At 43.6% G+C, this 25,332-nt stretch overlaps 2 protein-coding genes across 3 annotated transcripts in view; one reads left to right on the forward strand and one right to left on the reverse strand.

The window, feature by feature from the left end:
- Nucleotides 1-15,497, forward strand: LOC135391637 (N-alpha-acetyltransferase 60-like). 2 transcript variants are annotated; one of them, XR_010422068.1, is made up of 5 exons: nucleotides 1-181; nucleotides 2,156-2,482; nucleotides 5,595-5,851; nucleotides 9,706-10,034; nucleotides 14,500-15,497. XR_010422068.1 is itself a non-coding variant. In XM_064621958.1 (4 exons), exons 2-4 carry the CDS (start codon nucleotides 2,168-2,170, stop codon nucleotides 9,818-9,820), a joined length of 687 nt encoding a protein of 228 aa, XP_064478028.1. In that variant the 5' UTR covers nucleotides 1-181; nucleotides 2,156-2,167; the 3' UTR covers nucleotides 9,821-15,497. The 2 variants fall into 2 exon arrangements, 1 of the variants encoding a protein (XP_064478028.1); XM_064621958.1 differs by having other exon boundaries at nucleotides 9,706-15,497.
- LOC135391635 (tRNA (guanine(26)-N(2))-dimethyltransferase-like) overlaps nucleotides 15,395-25,332 on the reverse strand; it is a 25,707-nt gene continuing 15,769 nt past the window's right edge. The window contains exons 11-15 of the mRNA XM_064621956.1: nucleotides 23,970-24,078; nucleotides 23,815-23,888; nucleotides 18,059-18,178; nucleotides 17,893-17,995; nucleotides 15,395-15,575 (exon numbers count right to left, since the gene is read on the reverse strand). Of these exons, the coding sequence (XP_064478026.1) occupies nucleotides 15,510-15,575; nucleotides 17,893-17,995; nucleotides 18,059-18,178; nucleotides 23,815-23,888; nucleotides 23,970-24,078 (472 nt within the window). The 3' untranslated portion in view covers nucleotides 15,395-15,509. The remainder of the gene's footprint in view (nucleotides 15,576-17,892; nucleotides 17,996-18,058; nucleotides 18,179-23,814; nucleotides 23,889-23,969; nucleotides 24,079-25,332) is intronic.

Below are 25,332 nucleotides of genomic sequence, written 5' to 3' on the forward strand. Positions count from 1 at the left end.
AATTCTGCCGTCAGATGGCTTCAGTCTAGCCTGGGTACTGTTTACATTTGGAATGTCGGACACCGAATGCACAAATTGCTCCACGGAAACGTTCTTAATTGGGAGTATATGCAGTATTTATCAAGATCTGCGCAGTTTTTCCTGATGCTCTTTCACGGCACAAACACTTCACATTAAACTGGTGAGCGCCTAAACGACTGTACTGCATTATGTAATATCGAACTGTTGCATCACTTACGATGTTCTACTTGCGTGTCGTGTAATTTCTTTTGCATCGCATACCTGCCCTTAAGTTTGTTGTGCATTATACGTGCCGCTTTCCGATATCTCTCTCTTCTACCGATCGGTTACATATGGTTATGTAGGACAACATCCATTCAGAATCGATACGGACGACCTCCTACAGGGAAACCGTTTCCGCCGTTGCAGACGAAATCGCTTGTATGTGGCCGTAAGATGCGTAATAATTTACGTATCGGTTGCAACGACGACGATAAAACGCTCTGTATATTACGTGAATTATGTCTGTCGATTTTATTGGTTGAAAGAGGACATCGTTGAGGACTTTGATTAGACCCGAAGGCCGAAACACTCTGCGGAAACGATACGACGGAGGAAGCTGTCAAATCGGCCGTCTGCAATGTGATGTCAGCCACTTCAAAGAACTAATGCGACTGCCCTGTCGTAAACACGTTCCCAACTACTGCAACTCTCCACCTCTACTGCTGTCGTTGAATTGAACAATAACAACTAAATTTATTTGAATGATGATCAGTGGGGAGTTTCATCACCAGGGGTGATACACGATACTCTACCCCATGCCTGGCGGTGATGTGGTGAAATGGAATATTGAGTCTCCCCACAGTGAGGACCGAAGTGTCCAAAAACTTTAGGAGGGCTTTGAGCGTTGGTGGGTTGGATTTGGCCATGGATCAAGCAATTTTAATACGGTGAGGGGGCGACAGTCCAGCAGATTTAGAGACACTGATGTTGCGGATCTGAAAGGTTGCTAGTGTAGGAAATGGTGAAGGAGCGGGCAAATTGAATTATGTGTAGGACGTATGAATTTGTGCGTTCATGTACATATATACTCGGGGCACAACTCCATGTTTATTTGTCATGCAGAAACATGTTCTTTCTCTTCCTGGGATATTCACGCGTAATAAGGAATCATTGTTCAGAAAGCTAACAGTTCGTACGGTTATTGTGCCGTTTCATTAAGCTGTTTAGGCGGCTTTTGAGTGATTTGACACAGGTCAACTTCTACTGCCTTGTTTCATCTGCGTGTGGCAAGCCGTAGATTCAAAGTGAGTTTATTTCTTTTTTTTTTTTGCCAATTTCTTAAGTTTTTGGTGCAAAGACTCAATGAAGGTAAGATGCAAACATGAAGATGAAGTAGTGATGCTTGGTACGTAGTACAAATCACATGCACAAAAACATAAGAAAAAACATTTTTTTGTGAACTATACTCAAAAAAATATCTATGAACTTATTCTCTGTTAACCATTGTGTTACAAATGAGTATGTGGTTGTTTTGTGTCATCAAAGCTTGATGCATAACATGTGCATATGACTTTTTCCGATTTGTGTTTTACTACATTGTATTACTGGTCACATTTTCACATGTGAGCTTTACACTGGGGTAATCCCCTTCGGGAAGTGCAAACTTTATGAAAATGTGCACAGTTTCTTTTTTTTGTTCGAAAACTCGTTCCAAAAAATTGGGATGACGTAGTAGTCAAAAAAAAAAAAAAAAAGCCAGAGCGGTGGTGAGAATCAAATAACATGGTCATACTTTGGCGGAATTCTGCTCTTCTCACAGGGGAGAAAGATAAGGAAGCACTTGTATGTACTATGTGTAGTTTTCCTCCAACCTGCTTTTCGTCTTTCTCAAACATCAGATCTCTTCGGGCCGCAGTGACAGTACATAGGTGCAAAGGTGCTCGATATGAGGGGCACATGTTTATTTATTTATTTTTAACTCTGAACCTTGGATTTTGCTCCTCTTCGTTACTTTTTCTTTTTGTTGACTAATGCCGTAGAAGTGCAAAAGCATTAGGGTGCAATGGAGTAAACAATGCACATGCAATGCGTGCGGAATGAAAGATGTTATTTAAATACAGTATTTAAAGCGCACAATTTGTTCCATCACCAGGCGTAGGGGCGCATGCCGGCTGGCAACGCGGTGCCCCTCTGCAACAACAGCAGCGTGCAGCTCCGGTTCCTGGTGCCCGAGGACGCACCGGAGGTGAAGCGACTCTGCACAGAGTGGTTCCCCATCGAGTACCCGGATGTGTGGTACAAGGACATCACCTCCAATGCAAAGTTTTTCTCCCTGGCGGCCATGTATGCCGGTCGCATTATCGGACTCATTGTGGCCGAGCTCAAGCCCCAGGGACAATGCAACTGCGAGGACGCGGGGCTCCTCGATACGCAGTTCTCGCCTTCTGCGCAGGTTGCCTATATCCTCACCCTCGGAGTGGTAAGTCTGTTTGAGAGTACCTATGGACTCACTGATGGGCAGAGTACCTCAAAATTATACTTAAAGTAAAGTACCAAGTACCTGGCATCATTAGTACTTCAAGTACAGTACAAAGTACTATGCAAAGTACTTAAGTACTCATCAAGTACATTGCCAATTTAATTTGTATCACTTTGCATTTCACTGTTTAGTATCTGTGTCTTGCTTTTTTGGCAAAACTTTAGCGAGCATTCTTGACAAATACTCCGAAGCCATAAAGTCTTAGTTTAAGTGCTAACTCGCGAATATGGACTTAATCAGATGGCATAATTTGCAGTAACATGTAGAGAGGTAATCAGTCAGCTGAGCTGTGATTATGCAAAATAGTATTATACCCTGACTGATCCAAGATCACCCGCCTAGTGTGGTGTTCCGATAGTAATCCTCTCCTATAGCAGGCTAGGGAATTTCAAGGGGGAAAAAAGTACGAGCCAACAGAGATTATATATTTCTGGGCATTCCTAGCTGCTTTTTTAAGTACAACGTGTCTAAAAAAAGAATATGAAGAAAGTAAAAAAACGATGAAGCACAATCTAAGCCTTCATTTTTACACAACTGTCGAATGTTCATCATGTAACGCAATCACACATTGTGATATAAAATGATTATTAATTGTCAATGAAGGAAACAATATAAAAAAAGAGCAGAACCCTGCATTAGGAGAACTGAAATGACAACTGACCAAGTCATTGTGCTGCCGGTTGCAGTGTCATAATGTGTGCGTGTCTTTGCATTCCATTCGTTCTACATAATCATAGAAGCGATGATACTTTTTCAACATTTCAAGCATCTCAACAGTAGATTTGCTTCAACAAATATGCTCTTTAAAAGCACAAAAATCCTTTTTTGGTAAAATGTGAGACTGGGACTGTTGGTACTGCATCCCACTAAAAGCGCTAAAATGACGGCAAGAAGACGAAAACACACAGATAGCGCTATCTGTGTGCTTTCGTTTTCTTGTTGTCATTTTAGCTCTTTTAGTAGGGTGCATTTTTTATAATCTTTTGTGTTTTTTTGTCTGGGGTTCAATTTTGGGTACTTGAGTACTTGATGGGAAAGTACTCGGAAAAAAGTACTTTAAGTACAGTACAAAGTACACGATTTAAAATGTACTTAAAGTAAAGTACAGATACAGGGAAATGTACTTAAGGTACTACTTGAGTATTTGGTACTTCAAGTACTGCCCATCATTGCCTACGGTACACCCTCGTTATAATGAAATAGCATTTTTGACATTTTCACATTATTAGAAGTCTTGCACCCTGTAGTCTCTGCTCAATAGTCAATACTCTAATACCCTCAAACACCGTCAACCAAGGGAAATTGCTTCAACTTGGCTTCACAAAGCAACACTGACTTGCAGTTGCTCAAACCCTATACAGATCTGGAAGGGGCTACTAGTCAAGTAAGCCTATGAAGAGAGTGTAGAGAGAAAAAAGCCAAAGTTGCACGCAGTGTATGGGTTTACAACTCAAATGTTGCTGTACCATCATACCAACTGGTCAGCTGTTTTGGCCTTATTGGGCCATTGTCAACAGAGCACAGTTCGTTTGCGTAAATGGATGTAGCATTCTGCTAGTCCTTCCAAGGTGGCCCAGTGAGTTATCTAAAGAAGATAATTGAGGAATGTTATCCATTGGACCTGTGCCACTTCACCTCAGGCACGGGGGGAACATTTGTTTGTGCATCCTTTATGTCATATTATGTTATAAACTTATAAGGCTGTTAGCAAATGTCCTGCATAGCTTCTCTGATCCTATGCGAGTTCTGGGAGCAACTCACCTTTGTGAAAGTATATGCACATTTTCAAACATTAAAGCTGCACGGTGTTAGAAAATGACGCCCAATACTTTATTACTTTATGAGTGCGAGCAATAACGTGATGTCCAGTATAAAGAAGTTCAATGAATGCAAAAAGAAAAATGGGCTGCCAGGATGCTGTACCATGATATCTTGCTCATGTTAGGTGTGTGTACATAAAGGGTGTTCCACGAGTGGATGTCATTAAATTCCCAAGAATATGTTTTACTCCAGAATCTTAAGAAAAGAATACAGACCGTTGCCACAGGTTGAGGCCGTCTGCATCTGTGTCACACATTAACTAAGCTAATTTTGTTAATTGAACTCTCAAATTAGGAAAGTAATGGTAGCATTTTTCTGCATGAATTCGGAAGCCCATCGCTAAGCGCACTATTCCAGTCAAAATAAAGCGATATTGCGCAAGATTTCTACAAATATTTAACAGCCGCAAATTTGTCACTAGGCGAAGCATGATCACTGATGTTCCCTCCCTTCCTTCCCTCCTGTGAAAGAAGAAAACAAACCGTATCTCAATCGCACCTTTCGCCCCTTATCAAAGTGTCTGTTGTCAATAGCCAGCCACTGATAATGACGGGTTGTGCGACAAGGTCTTCAATCGGAATAAAACTGTGTCACTCTTTCCACTTCGTCGCGATTAAGGCAGTGCCAAGAGTTCTGCTTACGCAAATTTCACCGAGCACACTTCGCCCAGTGATGGATTTGCGGCTGTAAAATTTTTGGAGAAATCTTGTGAAAGATCCCGTGATTTTGACTGGTGTAGTGTGCCATGGCGGTAGGCTTCCGGATTCATGCAGAGAAATGCCACCTCTGCTTGGCTAATTTGCGAGTTCAGTTAACAAAATTCGCTTAATTAGTGTGTGACACGAGTGCAAACGACCTCAATCTATGACAAATGTCTGTTTGAGTGTAGTCCAAGTAGCTTCGTGACTTTCCGAAGTAAAGCCTTTCGTGGAACACCCTGTATACGAGGTAATGCGTATGTTATATTATAATCTTACGTCATCAAATGTACGTCGCGTTATATTATGTAAAGCGAAGGAAACAAAAGTTGTGAGCTCCTACCTAGTCCCAAGGTTTTATTACCTCATATTTATTGTGTTTTATATAATATTTGGCCGTCTTCATTAATTGAGTCATGTTCTTCATTCAGGGTGCCTTCTAAACGTGTTTACCTTTAGAATCAAGTTTAGAATAGCCTGGTTTGGATACATTTGTGCAAGTGTGTCAATAGGTGAATGACACGGTGATGCAGGTGCGTGAATGTCGCCGCAATGGCATCGCGACCTTGCTGTTGGACAGCCTGCTGTCGCACCTGTCGCAGGCAGCAACGTGCAAGGCCGTCTACCTGCATGTGCTGGCCTCCAACATGTGTGCCATCCAGTTCTACGAGAGGCGACGCTTTCGGCTCCATGCCTTCCTACCGCTCTACTACTCCGTGCGTGGCACCCCTCGTGACGGCTACTCCTACGTGCTCTACCTCAATGGGGGCCACCCGCCTTGGACTTTCTTATATCCTTTGCATATATCGTTTAGTAATACGCATATCCTAGTTTGTAGACATTTTGCCCCTACGGATGAGTTTATAGTCAACCTCGTGTGAGTTGTAGGCAGGGAAGGGTAACAGTAATGGTAACGGAAACAGATACTGTATATTATCGAAATTGAAGATGGTAATGACAATGCAAACGCATACCACAGTCCTGCATTACCTGACACAGAAACGGAAAAAGAAATTATTGAATTCGGGTAATGGCTATTCCTGTTGTGTAATGACATTTGAGCGTAAGCAACACACACACGTTGACACGTAAGCATGGAAACAAAGCGCACTATAGAATCTCGAGGGTGCTTCCCTTGCTTCCCGACTCGTCCCAGTCCTCGTAATTCCATGACATCAACACGTGAGGCTAACACAACACAGACTCCACGCGCTTTACTCCACCATAGTACGAGGATGAAAGCCTACGATTTTTATTTCTTTACTTTTTTTTTTATTTCACTGTGACTGTATTGTTTACTACTGAGAGCATCTGCCTATGAATGCGAAATTGGATGAAGGTCACGCCCACCTTGAGTTGCTAGACTCAGAGTGTCTGAAGAGAGAAGACTGACTGAACACATGTTCCTACATTTTTTTTCATCTTGCAAGATGTACGCACCCAATAACGTAAGATTACTTGTGTACCGTGACACCCAAGCAGCCCTTGGGCAAAACAGGGTGCTGACAGAGCCGGATAAACTGTCCTCCCGTGGCAAACATAACGGAAACGCAAGTGCCACATTGTGTGATTGGGCCATCGGGCACAACACACCCGCCACGAACTGTAGGAAACGATTGAAGCATGCCCGGAGGCAAGCACTAGGGACTTCCTCTTAGCAGTATGAGTGGCAGAGTGTTGACAATATGCAGTATGAAATTATAATACAGGTGCGGCTGTTCCCATAAGAAAATTTACACTCTCGAAGATTTTCTTCAGCGAGGACCATAAATGGTCTCACCTGTTGTACAGCACTATAAATTCGTGCATCGACCTATTTAGGGGTACAGTCTTGTGGAAATTAAAGTACCTTGTTGTGTATAATGGGTGTGCTATACATCACAAAGTGTCTGCAAGAGGCAGCGTGCGTTATAGAAAGAGCCTGAAGTTTTAGGGTTTAACCTGATACTTCCCCGAATTTGCACCCCAAATTGAAGGTTGCCTCTTTAGGGTGTAACCAGATTTCTACCCAGCAAATTGCCCTCACTGAGACGTCTGTAGGAATGCACATTATCTTGTTTGGCAGCAAGTGCAGTTACGTCACGTTTGTACCAAACCACTACAGTTAGAGTAACTGAGCCCGATTTCCCCAAATTTAGCATAGAAGCTCTTTCACCCAAATTCGCGTGAATTTCGAGCACACGTTTATTTACCCGAATTTAGAAAAAAATGTTTCCCGAAAACTTCATGCTCTAATTATATCGTAGGTTTTCCCAAAAGAGCAGTTCCTAAGGAGACGTTGTGCAACATCTAAGCCTCACGCCTTGGTCTAGCTGCCTGACATAGGGGTTAATCATTCCCTCGAATGAATGAGTGTAAACCTTCTGAAAGCTGGCACTGTTGAGGGGGAATGTAAGACAGAAAAATAGCACATACAAAAGTGATAAACAAAGATTAATCGAGCAGATTAACAGGACCCAAGTTTTGATTGCTTAAACATTGAGTCTGTAATAGATATAATAGAAAGTAGTCATAGCCCATGCACATGCTTTCACTACTGTTGACACTAACAGAAACGTAGAGCTTACAGTTTCTATTAACTAGTGTCTTTTCCTCCTCCTCGTCTTCCTTATGCAGTGCACCTTACCCTGCTGGGTGTGCTTATGTAATGTAATACTACTACTACTTTACTATATATACTACTGTACAATACAGCTAATTCGAACTCAAAGGGAACCGGAAATTTGTTTGAATAAAGCAGAGCTGCTCTGAATGAATGCTTGATGCGTTAGCAGCGCCTACAAGCTCGGTCAGGGACGCATCGTGGCGCTCTAGGCCCTGCCACACGTTCACGGTCACGCGATCCGGTACTATAAAAGACTAATTCATTCCAAAAGTATTGATTTACAAGCTAGCATGAAACATCTCGGAGTGGAAAATAATCTGTTATAATTACAAGCTCTAAAAACCCCAGTGCCGGGGAGCTAAAATAACAGACACAGACACATTGCACTGATTGGCGAACCAAGAAACTTTATTGTCTTTAAAATCTGCTTATATCCTGATCTTCCTGATACATATTCGCTCCACCTTCTTCTCAAGGTTGCCCCTCCTCCAACTGGTCTCCCTGATCCCGTGTTCTTACAGTGCCCCATTGTTCCTCCCTATCAGTAGCAGTACATTCTTTATCACCATCAAGAAACCTCCGAACCTGATCCGATAAATGAATCGACGGCAAGCTTACACATTTCAAACCAGTTTTCTTTATCTGCATAGCTTCATGGAACAATATGGATGTTTCTTGGTTCGCTAGTCAGTGCAATGTGTCTGTGTCTGTTATTTTAGCTCCCCGGCACTGGGGTTATTAGCGCTTTTAATCATGATCCACCGAACCGCCCATTTTTAACCCTCTTTGAATCTGTTACATGCGCTTGCATTTGTTTGTTCAGCTGTGAGTCAATCAACATCGTTTGCGATGCTGAGCCCAACCCAATCTCAAATCCAAACGTGAATATCGCCAATCCAATTGGAGAAAATATCGGCTGTCATCCATGCCTTTCTGTTGGCTCTGTTGTCAACAGGAAGGGCTTCTTGCCTTGCCGACTGCAGGTAAGCGGCATCATTCCGTGCTAGTGACATTTGCGCACTCCATTACAGTGATTCATTCCTTGTTCTTCTGACGCAAGTATCGCCTAAAGTAATGGTACAAGTAACAAGTAAACTTAACACTTAAAGTAGCACAGAAGTCATTTTTAACACCCTGTTTTCTTCCTGTTAAGTAGGCCAGTAAGATGTAATTAATTGTAATTGTAAGATGTAAGTAATTCACGCCACAGAGTCATAATTATTGCAGAAATTGAATTTCAAATACGCCACAAAAAGCGACCGTGCAGTAAAAAGCAGTACCAGCCTGCGATCTGTCTGGAACCTCGCGCTGACGCTATAAGGAGAATGCTCACTGATTGGTCTAGATAAATGTTGTCTGCTACTCGGCTGTTCTGGGTTCTGAAAAAGCCTTTCTCGTGGCTCGGTAATGATTCAGCCGCTCCTTCTGTCCCCAATTCTCCGGGAGAACTGGCAAAGCTGGTTTACGGCGGCAAAGGGAGTAGGCACTGACCCCCACTGACCAGCGAAGCAAAACGAGTTCTCGTTATAACGTCATCTGTGATGTGGGATCATACCTCCTCATCCTCATTATACCTGGAGTGGCGAGTTAAGAGTGAAGGTGCAGACCCATGTTTATGTGAGTTTTTTTTTTTTTTTTTCTGGGAAACAAATTGCGCACATCAAAACCTTTTGCGCTATTCGGTGAAATGACACACACACTTTCATCAAACCTCTTAATCTGAAATGTTTTTGGGTGGCCCTCTGTACTCCTTTAACGTATCCCCGACACACCAGCAGCATGTGGCCAGGCCAGTGTGTAGTCTTGAATCGCGCACGGCTGGACAATCTCGTTCGCATAAACTGTTGTGCACGTTCATGCATTGGAATTACAGGGTGTTCTCCCCCATGAAAATACACGTAACTCCGATGGGACCAGCGCACGAATTCGCATTAGGATATTTCGAATTAATGGGGTTGCACTGTATGTAAATACTTGAACTTTTTTGCTCAGTGTTATGGAATTCATCATGTTGTGAATTGCCTTGACGACCTTTGCACAGACTACATGAAGCACTGGGCCCACAAAGTGTCACAGCTTCAGCTGTGCTCTCTTCCAAAGCAGATCATGCGCATCTTGGGAAGCCTGCTGTGTAGGGCTTTTGCACACAGCTGACGGCGTCCCTGGAGGACTTGAATGCCCAACTTTTGGGATGTGGAGTTGGACACTTGTTTGTTTGTCGGCTCGGGTTTTAAGCCTGTCTTCTAGTGGATTTTGAGACGCACACGGCTGACCACAAATATATACGGATCTCTTAGGAGTAGTGAAGACTTTCTTCATGCTTGAATAGCATTAGGATGGTCAAACAAACATGTGTACTCCCCGTAAGGTGAGCAGAACATTACTTTTCTAATCAGGTAACCTGAAAATGTACTACACTAGAAGTAAGCCTAAAAATAGGGCACTCATTAACTGATAGGTATCCTTTTCAGTAGCAAGTGCTGACATAGCTAGTGCTTCGGAAGTATAAACAAGGAGTGCAGTTGCTGAGAATAACTGTTCTGCATTTGATCTTTCGATACTCATTTCTGATACCATGTTTCCAAAAGATTGCACGAAAGGCTGTACTATTGTGCAGAACTTGACCCTACTGCTACATTATAAAAAGTAAATTTCACATTTCTAAGATCAGAAAATGACTCCAATGCTACAGAATTTTCCAAATCATTCTCGCTAAAACAGCTATGTTGCTATATTGAGTTTATCAACTTGCACGTTATGTTCAGCTCTAGGAAGTGCTCTGGTATAAGCCAAAAGAAAATACAGCATTTAATTGTGGAAAGACGTGCGCATGTGTTGGACGTACACTGGAGAAGTGTCAGACATACTTGCATGCACACGTTAGATGCACACAGTGTTGACAAGTGACACTTTCTGCTGATGACGATTGTCCCACTTCACTAGACAGGCTTTAAGTGATAGGTTATGCACTTTGCACTGCTGCTTTTGAACAAGTAAACTGTTGAGTTCAAGGTTGTTCATTGTGGAAAGGGAGATTGCATAACAATCTGAAAAATTGTGTGTAGTGGACATCACACTTGGCATGGATCAGAGGTAAGCAGCATTTTGAATGCACACAATTTAGTGTTTAAGTATTTTGTATTTAGATTATTTAGATACTTGCACCAAAGGGGTAATTAGCACGTCGGTAATGCTGCTGCAACACATCGAATTGAACTGTGGGACGCAGAGGAAACTCTGATATACACATTCTACACAAAATGTCCAAATAATTTTTGCTTTTGTGTCTAAATCAAATCACATTCCTTCACAACAAATACCTCCATATTTGCAAGCACAAGTAATTTGCAACAACTTTTGGTCAGTTCAAATGTGCTTTACATATTTGCTGTATTTTAAGTAGTACAGTTGAACCTCTATATAACGAATTTGTAAATGCTGACTCTTTGTTTCGTTAAATCGAGATATTCGTTAAATGGAACACGCCAAGTTAAACGAAGATGGCCGCCGCACTACCAGCGCCGCGCGTTCCGCAAAACGTCATTTGTCATGAAACAGGTACTAAGGTAAGAAGGGCACAAAATATCAAGCTTTATTCATTACATAATGCTAGGTAACACGTAATTTGTGCACAGTGTCGCTCTGAGCGTTCATTACCTTCGTAACTCCGGATGAACCTCGACTGCTTTTTCCTACGCGCTCGCGTATCGAAGTTTCTTTGGTTCACTTTCACTCATGACGTCCGGAAAGAACAATAGTACGCCGCCGAAAAGAACGAGAAATGGGTACATGTCGCGTAGACGCCTGCGCCGATGGAACCTTGAACGGCAGCGGCATCATGCCCATTTTACCACCGTCAGCATTAGCGGCGCGAACAAAAAAAAAAGTAATGAAAAGGCACAAAACCCCAACGTACTGTCGTCGTCATCAACACAAGCAGATAAGACTTCGCGAGGCGTGAGCAAAAAATGTCAGCAATGCGTGTTTTCTTGTCCGAAAACGGGTGCGAAGAGAGCCTCGCGCCGGCGCGACGCACCGTCGCGGCGCACAGCATCGGCGCACCGATTACCGGATTACCGGCAGAGACGAAGCACACGTCGGCACGTTCGCGCCCCCAGCACGTGACAACCGAAGTAACTAATGAAAACTCGCGTAAAACCAACGGAGAAGGAAAGTTTCTCCTCCTTTTCTTTGTGGTTAAGGGGTAAAGACACGCGCAGGAGAGCCCGGGGACTTCGTTAAATAGAGGTGACCAAACGAACGTATTTCGTTAAATCGAGCTCAAAAATACATTGGCGTCTATGGGGACGCGCTCGTGCAACGGAAATTTTTCGTTAAACGGAGGATTTCATTAAATGGACGTTCGTTATTGAGAGGTTCAACTGTAGCATGTTTTGTAACAGTGATGCAGTATTTAAGTAGTTCTACTTAAGAGAGTCTTTGCTTGAATATTTCGTATGTATGGTGCAGGCTGTTTATAGTGAGCGCAAATGAGTCACAGAAAACGTAACATATCCACTGTAAGGAACACCGAATAAGAGCCCAGTATGCATTTGCAAAAACTAATTTCCACAGGAGAAACAAATGTTAGCATAGCGTACTATGAAGGAATATTCTATTAGTACTTACACATAAATTGGGTTAAGGTTAAGCACATTTACACTAGCAGAAGTGTGTGTTTCTGAACAAATTGTTTTGAGCACTGGGCTTTGTCTCATGCAGCGGGGTGTTTACTCTATCTGGTGTAAAAGCACCGGTTTTAGCTAAATACAGGGTGGGTGCTCTAAAAGGTCAGTCACAATTTCGTGCCTGGCATGATGCTTCCTTGACAGATACCTCGTTGACGCACAGACTTCTGCTGCCTCAGATTTAAAAAATTATGCCAGAGAAACCTACACAGTGTACCAAAATAAATACGACCACTCAAACTTGCCTCTCAAACCATCGGTATAGCGCATACGAAATGCACGAAGACAAAAGTTTGCGTGGTCGTATTTACTTTTTTACGCAGTGCATGGTAACCACGATTTTTTTCTTACATTTCTCTTGCACAAATTATTTATGGTGTGGTGGCGTAAGTCCATCTCTCAAGTGGATATAACATCACACGCGAAAATGTGACTGACCTTTTATAGCACCCACCCTGTACTAGTGTTTGGAAACCATGTCAACAATACCACACAAAAAAAGGGGAGGTGGACATGTCAACTGGATGCCATTATTGAAAACCCAAGGGTTGAGATTATTATAGCCATCGTATTGGATCCTGCCTTCGGCACATACAGAAGAGAATGAACATTATTAACTAGACTGATACTCTGATGAGCACAACCTTTTGTATCTTTGCCTTTCTGTTGCTGTCGCATTATGTGCATACAATTTCCAATACGGTGGAACTGCACGGTTGAACTCTGTCTACGTCATGGCTCACAAAGCTCGGTAGACAAAACATTTCTTTCATAACCATTCTTATGGTTCTAGATTTGTTTACAAGTATTTAAAGGATCTGTAAAGTGAAATACTAACCACCATGTTTCAAGATACCATCATGTAGAACTTGGCTGTGTGATCACACACACACACAAGTCATCACACTCCCAAATCTTCATATTTTTCACACTGATTAACATTGAACACTTCTAGAAACTGAAATGTGGCGACCCTCGAAGTTCGCCTCGACGGATTGGCGGACAGGTATCTTGTGGTGTTGAGGCACTACGAAACGCGTTTGACACGAATTACTAGGGCCCAGAAATTTAGGCACTAAAAACGGTGGAGATAGGCAGGCAATTAGGCCCTCAACAAATAGCGAAATAGGCAATAAAATACAGAAATAGGCACGTTAACATGGTACACTCGTTGGCTTTATTGGTGCTTCAGAATGCTGCATCCAGGAAAAAAGGCTACGGTACCGTACAAGCTTGGACTTCATGTACACAAATGCCGAGGTGGCCTAGAACCACGCGATAATGGATACTACATTTAGTTCTCCGCCCTCAAAGGCCAAATGTTTTGATCAAATATACATAAACCCCTTCTAGCAACCCAAGGTACTGAAGGAAACCAAATGAAAAAAAAAAAAGGTGCAAACACGCAGGAACGAAAAGCAAAATGCAGTACTCAGCATGACACCGAAAGGGACACTTGCACTTGCACCTCTAAAAATGGTTGTTTTGCCATCTAAAAATGTTTAAAAAGGCTACAGTTTAATAGCATTGATAAAGAGGCAGGCAAACCCCCAAATGTCGCATTTAGGCATTCATAGGCATATATAGGCCTAAAATTCCGGGCCCTACTAATTACCGTTAGATCTGTTTTGAATAACAACAGCAACTCTTCAGCAGTTTGGTTTAAACTGTTAACAGTTGTAACCTGTAAGGTCCGTGCCTCTGAGAAGTGTCTGAGTGACCTGCGCCGTCAGTTGGCCTTTCTGTCTCTCCGCATCTACTGTGCCATCTGCGAAAACTCGCATCAAGGCGATTTATACTGATGTCCGATTTACGTTCTTATGTTCCGGGATACACAAACCGACGATGAAACGTGCACTGCACTCGTGACAACTGCCAGACCTCTCCCAGATAGCTTGCGTTTTCAATAGAAGGCGTGTGAGTCTGGGAGTTTGCAAGCTCTGCTTGGTGCAGCAATCTTTGAAATTCAATTGCTGAAAAAATGCTCAATGTACAGCAGAGCTATTACGTATTTAAGCGTCCAAGTTACAAGGTTTCAGAAAAGCATACAGTTTCTATAGGTTTGCCATTCACTTTACAGTTCCTTTAAAGGTGTTCTAGCAGACCTCAAATTATAATTACTAAATGAGGTGCCATTCTGTGCAGGTCAATACCATGCATACATACTTGGAACATTTCCAGTGAAGACCATGAACACCTGAGCACCAGTTACTAGAGATAGCTACTTACAATTAACAGACCCCAGTGTTTTAGTGTCCTATGTTTTTCAAAATCAAATGGTAAAAATTTGGTTTGATGTCAGAAGCTGTAAAATTGTGTGATATCGTATGAAAGAGCAGCTTTTCTGCTGGGGGAAAAGTGTCATTTATCACGCTTCACATCAACCGAGATGCTGAGCAGCAGTGCTGAGTGTGAAGTGTTCTCCTGTGCCTCTATGGGTGGCTGAATCTGAACTTCGGCGAGTTCAGGCCTTGGTGGGGGGTTCTCCAGGTTTTACTCCCCATCTGCATCATGGCAACTTGGGGTAAAAACAAAAACAAAAATAAAACAGAAAACAAAAGTGCAAATTCAGCCACCAATATGGGCACTAGAAAATGCTAAGCATTACACCTTCAGCACAGGTGCTCGGCATGTTGTGCCGCCTATTTTCGAAAGACATAACACAAGGGTGAACTAACAACTGAAGTTACGAGTGTTGCACCAGTGGTTGCTTTGCGGTCTCCCTTTGTTCCTGCTAAGCTCATAATGATTGATAGAAGTTAACTGCTGCCTTTTGCACTCTTTTTCGAATGAGCTAGTCAGCTTTGGCAGATACACAAGCGGCACCGTTAATACCGACTGAAGATGCGACTGCAGACCCCTGTCCGGGGCTGCCAAGTACAATATCTCCCGAGAGTGTTGCATTTATGTGTACATAGCAAACAAAAGATTTTCCCTTTGTTGCTGTTTGAGAGCACGTGCATTGACGTGCGTGCCTACATAAGGAGTGCAGCGCAAGGGAGCGCTGCTTGTGATATGCAAAAGCTATTGTTACCATCGATACAACCAATGTTATGACTTTTATTATTTTGATCGCTGTACATAATTATATTTTCCTTTTATCCACCAAAGGTGACAATAAAAACAAAAGATGTTGCTTACAAGTTCCACGTTCATTAGCTTTTATTTGAGGTGTCAGAAGACCTGTCACCTTCCTCTCCTGTACTGACTTTCTCTGTCTCCTGAAAATTAGGAGGGGAGGTGTGAGGCATTACACATCACAGGACAATGCCACAACATACATATGTCACCGGCACTGAGAACATGAGATACAAATGGAGGAACCTCGCTTTTTTTATGCCCCCAGCGGAGTCGTGGGGGTTATTGCATTCCTCCTGGGACTGTGAAACCCTCATTGCTTGCTAACCCCTACTTTTCACAAAGTTTTCGAATCGAAAGAGTCGCGAATTTTAAGGGCACGCAGACATTTTGAGCAAGAATTGGCACTTTGAAAACAATATTGCAATCGGTTACTTTATTGTCACAGTAGGCTGCTAGCAAGTATTTAAAGTGCATTGCAGCACAGGCGCGTGCAATTCAGCTTCAATGAAATGTTATAAGGGTAATCTTCCGCATATCACTAAGTAAGGTAATCGAGCCACAAATTTTAACACCTAGGTTTTGTAAAAATCTATTGGCTGCAAATATGTGCCCAACTCGCAAAAAATTGGGGCCGCAAAATTATAGGGTTTTACAGCATTTCAGGCTTTTGTCACTGACGTTCTTGCTTTTTTTCTCACAAACTATTCCCTCCCAATGTAAATCCCCCTCGTTAATGACAATGCCCCTGAGAATGGACCATTTGCATGAGATGTGGCGCCCTCAAATGTAGTCTGCTACTGGCTGAAAACAAATGCACGTGAGGAGGTGTCGCGGTTTCGTTTTCGTGTCTTTTGTTTCCAGTGTACTGTGTGTGTTCACTGTTTGAGTATCCATCTTAGGTTTCAAGCCCTGTTTCTGGTGCTTCTCTCTGTACGAAGCTTGAGTGTCCATTTGATGTATGCAACATGACCCTGGAGCCCGCCGTGCCATGCCAGACCAATAAGCTGTGCACAACTGTTTTGAAGAAGAGGAAGAAGATTCTTGCGCTTGTTGTAGTGCAGCCATTCTGCATTAAAGCTGCTTGTTATCATTCCCGAGTCATTTCCCTACATTTTTGGTGCTAAAACCCGGGAAGCGTAGCCTCACTCATTGACGGAAGGATTCCAGGAACGGGAAAATGGTATATAGCAGCGTTAGCGTAGTAATGGTTCCGGCTGTTTTCAGCAGGAATGAGAGCCGAGCACGCACTGCGCATTCTCATCCAAATGGTCCGTTGCTCTGTGGTTTCATGTGATGCATGTCGAAGCCCCATGCCCAGTTTCATGATGACCTATGATACTCTTTGTGTCACCGGCAAATCAGCTTAAAAGAGCACTGCCGTTGGTCATCTGGTCATACTGACCTACTGCAGCCATTGACCATGCAACAGAATCATTGGAAAAACTACAGCTTGGAAATGTAATAACATCGACACTTTTATCAGATATCTGCCACGAATAAACTGTAAGATGTTCTGAAAAAATGCCTCCTGTTTGTCACCTGATACTGCTTTTTGTACAGTCCATGTTTTGAAGTACATACTTCATTTTGGCACAATACCCCCTTTACTCAGTGCCCAATGCAGTTTGGTGCTCTGGAGCCATGATGCCGTTATGTGCAACGAAGCAGTCTAAATAAGGTTATTATAATGGGGAACTAAACAGCTTGCTGAGCATTCTCCAATTATCATGCTGCATGAAAGAATTTTGCTCACAATCTCCAAATACGTAATTCCTTTACTTATAGTGAGCGAATTTGCCAAGAAACAGTGCCATGCCTCAATCTCTTTTTTTTTTTTCAAGCTATGCCACGATGCACAAATGTGTAACAACGCTGCATTCCAGGCACTTGAGATCTAGGACATTTCAGCTAGATTCCTAGCTGATGACAGGTCTCGCTCAAACAAGCTGGGGCATATGGGGGGAGTACCAGTTGTGGAAACATTGCAGTGACCTCATGGTGCAATATGGTGCCAAAATGTAGTCGCACATGAAATAGAACATTGCAGACCTTTGGTACAGTTTGAACATTCTATTTTGGAGGTTTTGAGTGGGAAGGTGTTTAGAATTTACCTCACTTCCAGATACCGGAGTAGATTAATACTAGTCTCATATTTTGACTGGCCTATGGGGCACGACATCAAAATGGTGTGTGGCTATCGTTGGCAGGGAATCGCAGGGTGCATATTTATTATTAGTTTCGACAAAGTAATTTGCAGTGTCAGCTTTTCCTGTGGGAGAACATACGCTGTGCAACCTCCAAAGTGCCCTGCAATTTTACCTCGGCCCATTCACAGCCATAATTATTAAGCTTGCAAGGAGAAGTTTTGCTCAGAGAAAAAGGCTCAGCTGTATTATAAATTGGCAACGCTGCACAGAGGTCTTCAAGATCACCTGCAGATTAAGACTATAAACACACCTGCAAAGGCCTCTTTTGTGGAGGTAGCTCTGCGGATCCATTTCTTTGCTGTCTCTTACCCTGGCGTCGGGCCCGTTTCTCTTCCTCTTTACCTGACCAGAGGCTGCAAATATCATGTTAAGAAGAGTGCAATGACAACATACTTCCAATAATGTATCGTTTGTACCTTGTCTTTGCCCTTGTCTTAGGACCCCAGTAACGCTCAGGGTTGACCTGGTAGCGCAAAAGCTGCTTTTCTCGTGACTCTGGGTTTGCCTCTGGGTGAAGGGCAAAGTCGACGCTCGCCCTGAAAGGAGAAACTTGATGAACCTGTCATTCAAATCAGTTGTAAATAGTAGTCCTGTGTGAGCTAATTCTGCTTGCATTATACTAACTGAAACACGGACTTTCATTTGAGAGCAAGTTGTTTTTGCATTTTAGTGCCCCTCTAAGCAACTTTCCTTTCTGTCAAATATGTAGGCCTTTTTTCTTTATTTGTACTTGCACCAGAAGCTTTGGAGGGGCTGGATGTCAAGAAGGTCACCATCTTTGCCTTTCATGAACTCACTGTGGCCTCGTTCTTTTATCAAGCACTGCAGTTATGTATTAAAAGTACAAAAAAGATATCATGCTGTTAAGCTGAGATGCTATGACTTAATGCACATCTGCATACACTTTTGTAGCAGACAGCACTGAAAGGTTTGGTCTTGGCTATCATCTCCGTATTAGGCTTGCAGTGTTTATTATGCTGGCCATTCGGGTGACCAGGAAGTCTGTTGCCTCGGTCTCATGGAATTGTTACATTCCTTCCTATGGTTTCCTTGGTGGTCCTAAATATGCTGAGCAATTTATCTAAAAAAAATTATGGCTACTGATCTGAAACACTCCTGAACAAAACTGTCCAGACTGTAAATTCTAATTTAAAAACAACACTGCAGTCTAGGTCCATCTCTGTACTAAACTTCATTCAACAGTCGATCCTTGTTTGTCCAGCATTTGCTGTTTCCAGTGAAAATGTCTGGATAATGTGGCATCTGAATAAATGAAACTCTAGAACAAATCAGCCATCAGTTGCCAACAAAGCGTTGGTTTATTTAGGAGGACATGGGAAACTGTCTGCCATAAACTGCGCAAAACTTCAGAAACGCAATTTGTTCAGCCAAAAAATGCCAAGACCATTCTTTGTGGACTTTGTGCATTTCCAAGAGCGACAATGTTATCTTCAGTCATATCCCCTAATCATGCTGCACGTGTCATCATGCGGGTCAATGCTGACATACTCTGGAATTGTGGTGTCATGGGAGAGAGGAGAATTCTTCAAGGTTGTTGTCCCTACTTGACAAAATACAGGTCATACATTGTCTCTGACTCAACACCAGACAAGCGGCGGCTATTTTTGCGTACCTCCGCAGTTTCTGAAAATTCCTGTCTGGATCCAGAAACTGAAACTTGCATAAATGAAGGAAAATTGCATGGACTGAAATCTGCCCCTGCACTTCAACTCAATAATGAGCATTATGAATGGAGCACTGAGCACCATGAATTGTATCAGCTGTGACACACAGTCTGGAACTACGACATGACGTGCAAAAATATCCTATTACAGTAAATCCTGCACACAATGATCCCTTGTGCAACGATATAGTCCATAAAACGATCCTTTTTACTTTTACCATCAAAATATACATTGTCTCTATGGAGAATGGACCTGCACATAACGTTAAGGTTCGTCGTCCTGAGTACTTGTACAGCAATACCTAGCGCCCTCACGCTCGCGCTTTGGCAGCATGCTGTCTGGCGTTGCACCCTTCCACAGACATTTTTCACATATGTGTCATATCCTAGTGGCTCTCCAGTGAACCACGCTTGCGGCGCATACGACCTACGAGATTATAACGACAATGTCATAATCGGCAACCCCTACGAGGAGCACATTCGCACAACCTGCTAGGAGCGCTGCACATCAGCCAAGCGATAAAGCCCCTGAATACTAAAAAGTAGCGACTCCTCCTTCCTTCCCCCCCCCCACGCACTTCTCTCCCTTCGCCTGGCCACAGTGGCGCCACCTGGATTGCTGCACCGTAGCAGACGACAGATGTGTTACAGCCATGTTCATGCAAGCAAAGCCTTACTGTTTCCTTTGCTTGCGCGTTCTGGACATGTCTTTGTCGAATGTCCTCGTGAAATTTAGTCCCGCTATGAAAACTGAAGTGTCAAGGGAAAGATACATAAACAAATTCATGCAATAAAGCACCCACGTGTTTATGGCAATGAGCAGATACATTGGGGTGAGGCATCACACGCATTGTAGATGATGACCGCCGGACGGGTTATTATTTATCAATTTTTACAAACTCCTCATTGAAGAATCTACTTGAAAGGACGCCCTTATACTCGTTTGCTTGTTCTATTTTGCTTCTCAGTTGTTTGTCATTTCAGAAAGCATATACTGTGGGGAAAAAAAGAAATGTCTCTTCCCAATAGTAGAGACCTGTCGATGGCATGAGGATGAGATGTAGGAGTAGCTGTCGTAGGACATTGCTTAAGTAAGTTAGGTTGTCCTTTATTAAAGCCCCGATAAACCATGCTTTGGGTTAATTCGAACAATCTTGAAATTTTGTATGGCCTGCCATGTTTTTAACGTATTGAAAAGCCGCTCAATTCAAACAGCACCCTTGCTTGGTTCGAACGAGCTGGTTCAGCTTGGTTCTTTCCCCAACCACTTCACTTTATTAAGTGGTTGGGGAAAGAACCAATCTGAACCAGCTCGTTTGAACTTTATTAAGTGTAGTGGCTTCACTTTATTAAGTGAAGTGGCTGGGGACAAAGAAAGTAACTGTCAAAAAGTCAACACATGTCAACAGGAATTTCAACAAACGACACTGTTCTGTGAGGTACGTTGATGTAGAAACGGGAGAATGGTATACTGCATGGTCAAATACTCCGCACGGTTTTATATTCTTCAGATCGCATGCAATGTTCACTGACCACATAAGCATGACCCATCCGTGAAATGGTCCTGAACACACACAAAAATTTACTACGGCGGCGCAACTGGACGCAAAATGTGGCTACGCATTGAAGATGAAAGCTTTGCACGGCGACAGCATGGATAAGTTAAGATAAAAGCAATGAAGGTGTGAGCTTGACAAAACTGAAAGGCCTACAAACCCTTTCCTTTACAAAGCTGAGATGGTGGCTTTCCCTCATAAATGCCCTTGCAATGAAAGGCAACGCATTAAGTTCTTGCCTTCGCCATTTCGGGTATGGCACCCGAACGCACAGCAACAAATTTTTGCATAAAATACTGACGGGAAGACTCAGAAACAAGCGCAGTCGTATAGTTTGCCATTGGCACACCCTAAGTCTTCCTGCTTTCTGCGGCGGGAATGGCGGCTACAGAAGAGACTACGCACCACGTGATACCAAAAGCCCAATGAAAGAACCGAGGCACTGTAGACCTCGTGAGAGAAGAGGGAAGTGGCGATCCACAAAGGTTTGCGCTACTTTTACGAGGTATAGGGGCTTTAGCCAGCGAGATCTACATCGTGATTGGACAATGGAAATTTGAATTTTGAACACTCGGAAGTGGACATACAACTACCATAGCAGACGACGGCAACAGCTCCTATGAAAACTCGTAGATGATGATGATAATCAACTTTAGAAAGAAGCATCTCCCGTGGGACATCCACCGCTTGTACAAAAATACTAAAGTAAGCTGAAGTACAAAGTATTGTAGAAGTTGAGGAAGCAGTAATGGGGCCGATGAGTAGCGCCGCTGCAAGCTTCCAAATGTGGCGCTAGGTAGGGGTGCCTATGACATGGTCGTTATAATCCAGTAGGTTGTGGGCGCGCACCAAAACAAATCCACGTGGGTAGCACAAAGGACAAAAGCAGGTCCGGATTTGGACCAACGAGCTCTCGCCATTCGAGTGATATGGTGTCCACTGGTGTCCACTGGTGTCCACTTCTGTCGTCCACATGCTGTACCATCTAGTGAAGACTGAGGTGACCCTCTCCGGTGCCACACACCTTCGAACCTTTTCGGTACAGAAGTCCCGCACGGAAATTCAAGATTCCCTTCGGAGATGGTCAGTCGTGCTCCGGTGACCTGCTGTTCAGAACATTTCTGCTCCTGCTTCCTGTATTGATGCATTATGTATCAGTACCTCTGTCAACCATAGCATCCCAGCCGAAGAAACGTGCGTTGTGAAAGCATAACCACTGATGGGTGGCGTCCATCGTGCGAAAGCACGGCATATCGCAGTCGACGGCACAAATACGAAGCGCACAATGATCCGAAAGCGTATGTACGAAAAAAGTTGAAGACGCATGTGTAAGCACGCTTCATGCTGTCGACGTTCTGAAGAATTTTACTGTGGAGCGCGTGCTGCTGTCTCATTATGTCGCCCACCTCTGTGCAGTTGAAGGTGACATTATGCGTCTCTACAACGGCAACCAAAAGCAATCAAAGCAAACGAACTACAGTTAAACCTCCCTATAGCGAACTCTCCATGCTGCGAATTTCTCTATTTAGCGAACTTTTTCAAATGCTTGTATATTTGTCCCATTGAAGCCCATCTATTTGGGTTTTCCGTACAGCGAAGTGCGTTTGCCCGTGTTCTCTGTGTTACGAAGTTCCGCGCGCGCTGAACACCGCTCCGATTCGCGGAAATAGTGGGACGTTCCGAACTTTCAGGAACTCAAGGCCATCCGGGGTGCGGGACACATCATATCCAGGTCGCTCCTTGTGTTGGAGAAGCCTGTACCGCCTGTACAAAGGAGAGGTGGTGAGAGGAGGGCGCCGGGGGTTCGGTGACCGGTGCAACCGGCGTGCGCAACCAGCGTTCGACGAATGAGAAGGAAGGAGGAAGGGGGCGCCCTCCTCTCTTCCTACAGTTCACACCCGCCGGTCAGTTGTCACTTTTGGTTCCGCGTGTGAGCGGGTAAAGTGGACGCCATGGCAAACGTGCTCAAGCGGAAATCGTTGTCCGTAGATGCCAAGGTGCAGATCATCAACGCAGTCGCCAAGGGTGAAAAGAAAAAGGACGTAGCTGCGAGGTTCGGAATCTCGGCGAATTCTTTGTCAACGATCCTGAAGGCCAAAGAGAACTGAAGCTACGGACGCGCTTGCTGTGCTACAGCGATGGGAAGAACTTCGAGAACAAGGTGGGGTGCCGGATGATGGAGGACTTCTTCGACGCCGACTCAACGGCAGTATGCACAGCGGAGCTTACTGAGGCCGACATCGTCGCTGGTCTGCGTAAAGATACACAGGAGGACAGCGAGAGCGACACTGAAGAGGACATATGTGTGCCATCTGTTAGGGAGGTGCTTGACTCTATTGACGTGCTTCGACGATACGGGGCATCGAACAAGGACCAGGAGGGCGGTCTGGCGGCGCTGGCAAACCATGAACGGTCTGTGACACCGACGTTCTTCAAGACTGTGCAAAAGCGAGTAACTGACTATTTCTGTGCCAAATAAATTGCTTCTTTCTCTTCCATAGTCTTGTTTTCCGTGCGTTATATTGCCGGGAACTTCAGGTTACTTAACTGTAGTAACAACCACCGAAATTTAGCTAACGTTCTCTATAACGAAGTTCTCCATATAGCGAAGTTTTGCGATGTGTTTACCGACTTCGTTACATAGAGGTTTAACTGTATTCTCAATAAAATATTGATATTTCCACCCTCTTTCATAGCATCCGTCGTTAACGGCGTCTGCGGGATAACGCGCAGCACGCGGCTTCTGTAGGATGGCGCTGACGTAGGTCAGCCCTCCTGTAGCAATATCCCTCGCATAACAATTAAATGAGCGATAGCCGCTGATATCGTTATACGCAGGTTTCACTGTGCTGCCAATATATCCTTATCATGATAGCGTGTATGACTGAGGCTTCTGTCTGCTTTAATAAGACTAAAAGGATGCTTGACGTACTTTGATTCAGACCGCATGATGACCTCTCCAGGTGTGCCAGTTTCCAGTGGCCTTGCTGAAGGATGCTGTTTCTTCTGTTTCATAGCACAAGTGAATACATGTTATATAGTACACAACTGACATTTCTGGGGTGGCTGTCATTTCACATAACTTACCCACGTCCTCATCATATCCCAGATAAACTCTGCAGGTGCGTCAGTCTTCAACGAATTTTTGGCAGCATGCGACAGCGACACCTTGTGGCCAGCATTCAGCAGTGCTGACCTGCATGACATTGGTTGAAATGTGTTACCACTGAGGTGCCATACAAACAACATGCCTTACAAGGTGTCCTGACATTTTCCAAGACATTTTTTCAGCCCAAAATGCGAGCTTGCAAAAAATTAAATTAAATAAAAACTCAGCAATTGTGGCATGCAGGCATGTTATCGATGGGTGTTCTTAATTTCACTGTTTTCTTATGCCAGGAAAAAAGCTATTTTAAGAGTTTGTTAATTAATTAGGCAGAGTGAAACAGTATTGGAGATTACCACAGATGACTACTAATAACATTCAATTGGTTTCCTTCACAGCATGCTCCACCTTTGAAAAATCTTGGTATATAGTGTTTCACACCATTATATTTCTGTCTCATTTCTTCATCTAAAGTGATACAAAATATACTTAGAATACCATGCACATGGTGGACAAAGCAAAAACAAAATAGGACATAATTTAGGGACATCAAGGATTGTGAAAAAGGAGTTGCTCGCATAAAGCTCACACCCGTGCTTATCTATCCTACACCCGAAATGTAGGGTATATGGCAGGGGTGCCAAACTGGCGGCCCGGGGGCCACATGCGGCCTGCCTGGGGTTGCCGTGTGGCCCGCAAGGCCGCTCAGGAAAAAAAAAAAAAAATATTCGGCCCAAGCTTCATGAACGGTTGTGGCGTTATCACTGGGCTCTGTACTCGTGCAGTTTATCTTACGTTAATTAGTGATGGACCTGTAACAGCCAATGACTCCTCTATGAGAGACGATCAGGGCCGGTTGGCACGTAACGACGAAGATAACAAAACTCACACAAAGACAGTCAGTGAACATCTTTCAACCTTCAATCATAGTCACCCTTTATAAATCCTATGATGAAATGTCGAAAGGTGACGTTTCCCATCTGTCTCTCTGTCGCTTTCGTCGTCTTCACCGATGACTCTAAACCCGTCCCTGGGTCTGATTTTTACTTGATTGATATTACTAGTACATTTCTGAGCAAACCCTAAATGGCTGATTTGTAATATTGGTGCCGTCAATGCCACCAGAAGCAGATTGGTTTAGTCGCAGGCTTGGTGATCTCCCGAGTGAATTCGAGCAAAGATTCTTCAAGTGCAGGAGACTTGAAACTGAGCTTCTTTTGCCTGCTGTTTTCCGCAGTTGTTGATACAGTAGTATACCTAGGGCCCTCAGTTTTCGGATAAAACCCGATAAAGCCTGTCTTTACCCCCGATTTACGTCAAAATAGTTCGGGTTTAACCCGATAA

Source organism: Ornithodoros turicata, chromosome 4 (genome assembly GCF_037126465.1).
Source record: "Ornithodoros turicata isolate Travis chromosome 4, ASM3712646v1, whole genome shotgun sequence".
NCBI classification, from domain to species: Eukaryota; Metazoa; Arthropoda; class Arachnida; order Ixodida; family Argasidae; genus Ornithodoros; species Ornithodoros turicata.

Coding starts and splice junctions, on each gene's coding strand:
- LOC135391637 (XM_064621958.1), top strand. CDS start 2,168: ATGCCGGCTGGCAACGCGGTGCCCCTCTGCAACAACAGCAGCGTGCAG. Junction 2,483..5,594: donor ATATCCTCACCCTCGGAGTG/GTAAGTCTGTTT, acceptor ACGGTGATGCAG/GTGCGTGAATGTCGCCGCAA. Junction 5,852..9,705: donor CACCCGCCTTGGACTTTCTT/ATATCCTTTGCA, acceptor CGACCTTTGCAC/AGACTACATGAAGCACTGGG.